Source organism: Tupaia chinensis, unplaced genomic scaffold (genome assembly GCF_000334495.1).
Source record: "Tupaia chinensis unplaced genomic scaffold, TupChi_1.0 Scaffold000131_1, whole genome shotgun sequence".
Taxonomy (NCBI): Eukaryota; Metazoa; Chordata; class Mammalia; order Scandentia; family Tupaiidae; genus Tupaia; species Tupaia belangeri.
In genome coordinates, this window is record NW_006159600.1 from 384,997 (window position 1) to 388,063 (window position 3,067).

A 3,067-nucleotide genomic window follows, 5' to 3' on the forward strand; every position below is an offset into this window, starting at 1 on the left:
CTGTTTCAGGAGCTAGTTTTTTTTTTTTTTTTTTTTTTTTTTTTGTAGAGGGTCACGTGCACTCACTGGAGAGAGGGACAGAGACAGTGAGAGGAAAAGAAATCACCCCCAGGGGGAAATGGCTGCAATCCCTTCTCCTTGATTCTCCTCCCAGGATCTTAGGTATGCACGCACATGTGCCCAGTGGGTTTCAAGCCACCAGGTCTGGGACTCAAACCGTGACTGGCCATGTGGGAGTCCAGCGATGTAACTGCAAAGACATCTCTTGGCCCCAGGACCTAATGCTTTATTTAAAACTGCATATTGGGTCTTTGGTAAAGTCATTACATACTTTTCTCTGCAAAAATGTGTCATGACTTTTCCAATCACCCAATAGATGCTGAACTCTTCAACTCTAAACATTAATAAAATTTCAATGAGCAAGTGTTACTATGCATACTGCAAAAATATACTTTAAAGTTGCCATTGAATTTACTGTTTAATATGAAGCAAATCTCAAATATCTTGTTTACCACTCTGATACAGTGAGCACTTGAGAAACGTGCTTATACTCTGAGGGGAATTCGCGAATAAGCAGCTAACCGTTGTGAATATACACACAGGCTACAGATTTGTGATGAGTCTAGGGTTCTTTGTAGTCCTTATCCAAGAAAGGCAGCGTCTGGGTACTCTGGAGTCATAGTACAAGATGATGTAGGGATCGAGAGCTGGGAAAAACCCAGAGATGATTATGGAGGCTTTCAGCAACCACAGATTGGAAGAATCAATAAACGTCAAAAGCATGTGAAAGGTAGAGGAGAGAGCATACAAAGTTACAAAGGTGCTCACCAGGACAAAGATGCTCTGTGTAGCTGTGTCCTCGGGGGACGCTCTGGCAGAGAGGTTGCGAGTATGTAAATATTGGACCCGCTTCTTGTGTCTGTGCAAGATGTAAACCATGAAGATGTTGGCCCAGGTCATGAGCACCAAACAGAGACCGTCACGAAAAAATACAGATGCTATGTACATTGACCGTCTGGTTTGCTCGATATGTGCAACGTAACAGTAGCCCAGATCACTTTTTCCAGTGATATTTCTGTTATCTGATCTGGCCGTCACATACACAGGGACCACGCTGTTGAACAACAAGCTGAGGGCCCAGCAGAGCACACTGCAGGCGCACAGGAACTTGGGTGCTTTTACTTTAAGTTTTGCCCACTTGGAGTTCACTGGGCTGATGGTGATCAACTGGAAGACACTCAAGAGGCAGATGGTGCCCATGGACACATCCCTGCCCACTCTGTAAAGATAGAAAACAAGTTTGCACCCAGCATCACTGAGGAAATCTCTTAGCCCCAAAGCTGCTAACATCTCGGAGACACCCTTAGAGAGGATGACTGAGCAGTGGGCTAGAGTCAAGTGCTTGAGAAGCAAATCCGTGGACCTAAACCTGCATCCCGCACAGTGGAGGCAGAGGTAATGGTAAAGAAGAGAGAAATTCCCCAGAATTCCAAATACAATCTGTGACAAAAAGATCATTCCTATTGCAAAATCTCTGGTGGCCATCCTGCCAGCTCTCAGTGAGGGACAACTGTCTTCTGAGTCAGGATGCCTGCATGGAAATAAGAGGTGAGAGCTACACGTGTCATGTCCACTGAAATCCAGTGCTCTCTACTGACGTTAGTCTTCATTAGAAATACTTACTTAGGGGAACAGCAGGTGGCATGGTGGTTAAGGCACTGGACTCTCACATGGCTGGCTGCAGTTTGAGTCCTGGACCCAGTGACTTGAAAATCACACTGGACGCATGCGTGTGTGGTCAAAATCCTGAGAGGAGAATGGAGGAGAAAGAACTGCGTTATGGCCATCGCCCTTTGGGGAGTGATTTCTCACTTTCCTTCTCACAGTTTCTCTCTGTTTCTGTCCGGCAAATACACATACCTTATGGCAAAACCCTTAAGTAAAATGATTTAAGATATTTTAAATATTTTCCTGGCTACAAAGTCAAAAATATCTCCTTTAAAGAATATCCACAAGGAATAAATCATTGTTACAAAACTGTACAACTAGTATATCCTATTCTTCATCACTCCGTGAGATAAGTAGTACTGTTGTTTTCATTGAAACAATAAGGATTAATTAGGTAGACAAAGACAAATATTAGTTAGTCTAAATGGAAAGCCTTTCTGAGGGCATAGTGGGTACCTGAACAAGTTACGGTGGTAAAAACAGTGCATTTAAATGTTCACCTACAAAGCTAGTAGCTGTGTTCCTTAACAACTACAGATATGTATTTAATCATGTTGGTCATTTTATTTTAACATCTTTTGGTATACTTATTAATTCTGTTGGTAGTAAGTTTCATTTATGTATTCAGATTATTTTATAAGCTAGTGTTCATTATGAATACGATTTAGATATCTTAAAATTTAGATGCAGAAATTTGTACAGAAACATGCTAAATAAAAAATTGCCTTTTGGGACCAGTAGATGGCATAATGATTATGTCACTGGGCTCTCATGTAGTTGACCGTGGTTCAAATCCCAGACCTGGCGGCTTAAAACTCACTCCAAGTACGTGTGTGTGCATGCCCAAAATCCCAAGAGGAGAATGGAGAAGGAATTACGGCACGGCCATTCCCCCTGAAGGGTGATTTCTCCCTCTCTGTCTCTGTCTCTCCAATGAGTGCATGTGCCCTATAGCAAAAACCACCACTCTGCAACAATAAAATTGCCTTTCAAGAATACAGTTACCTCTCATTAAGATGGTAACTGAGAGAAAAATTTGCTTTTATGGCAAAAATGACATGGCAGCTATCACAAGAATTACTCAGGACAATGTCTCCCCCTCAACTATAGGCATCAAATGGTAGGATGCGATAAAATCGTCTAGGGTAGAAACTAAGCGTTACTAGTTATCCCCCCCCCACAGGGTACATGCGCTTGCCCAGAGACAGTGAGAGAGAAAGTGAAAAATTACCTCTCAAGAAGATGGCTGCACCGCTACCCCTTCTCTTCCTGGGACTTCGGGCCATGCACGTACATGTATCACATGTGATTTTCAAGCTGATTAAGTCTGGGACTTGGA

The 3,067-nt window shown here is 42.8% G+C and overlaps 1 protein-coding gene across 1 annotated transcript; it reads right to left on the reverse strand.

Annotated features, from left to right (window-relative positions):
* Positions 1 to 603: 603 nt before the first annotated feature.
* On the reverse strand, positions 604 to 1,350 carry LOC102494312 (vomeronasal type-1 receptor 4-like). Its single transcript, XM_006144754.3, has one exon. The coding sequence runs from the start codon at positions 1,348 to 1,350 to the stop codon at positions 604 to 606; it is 747 nt and encodes a 248-aa protein (XP_006144816.3).
* Positions 1,351 to 3,067: the final 1,717 nt, after the last annotated feature.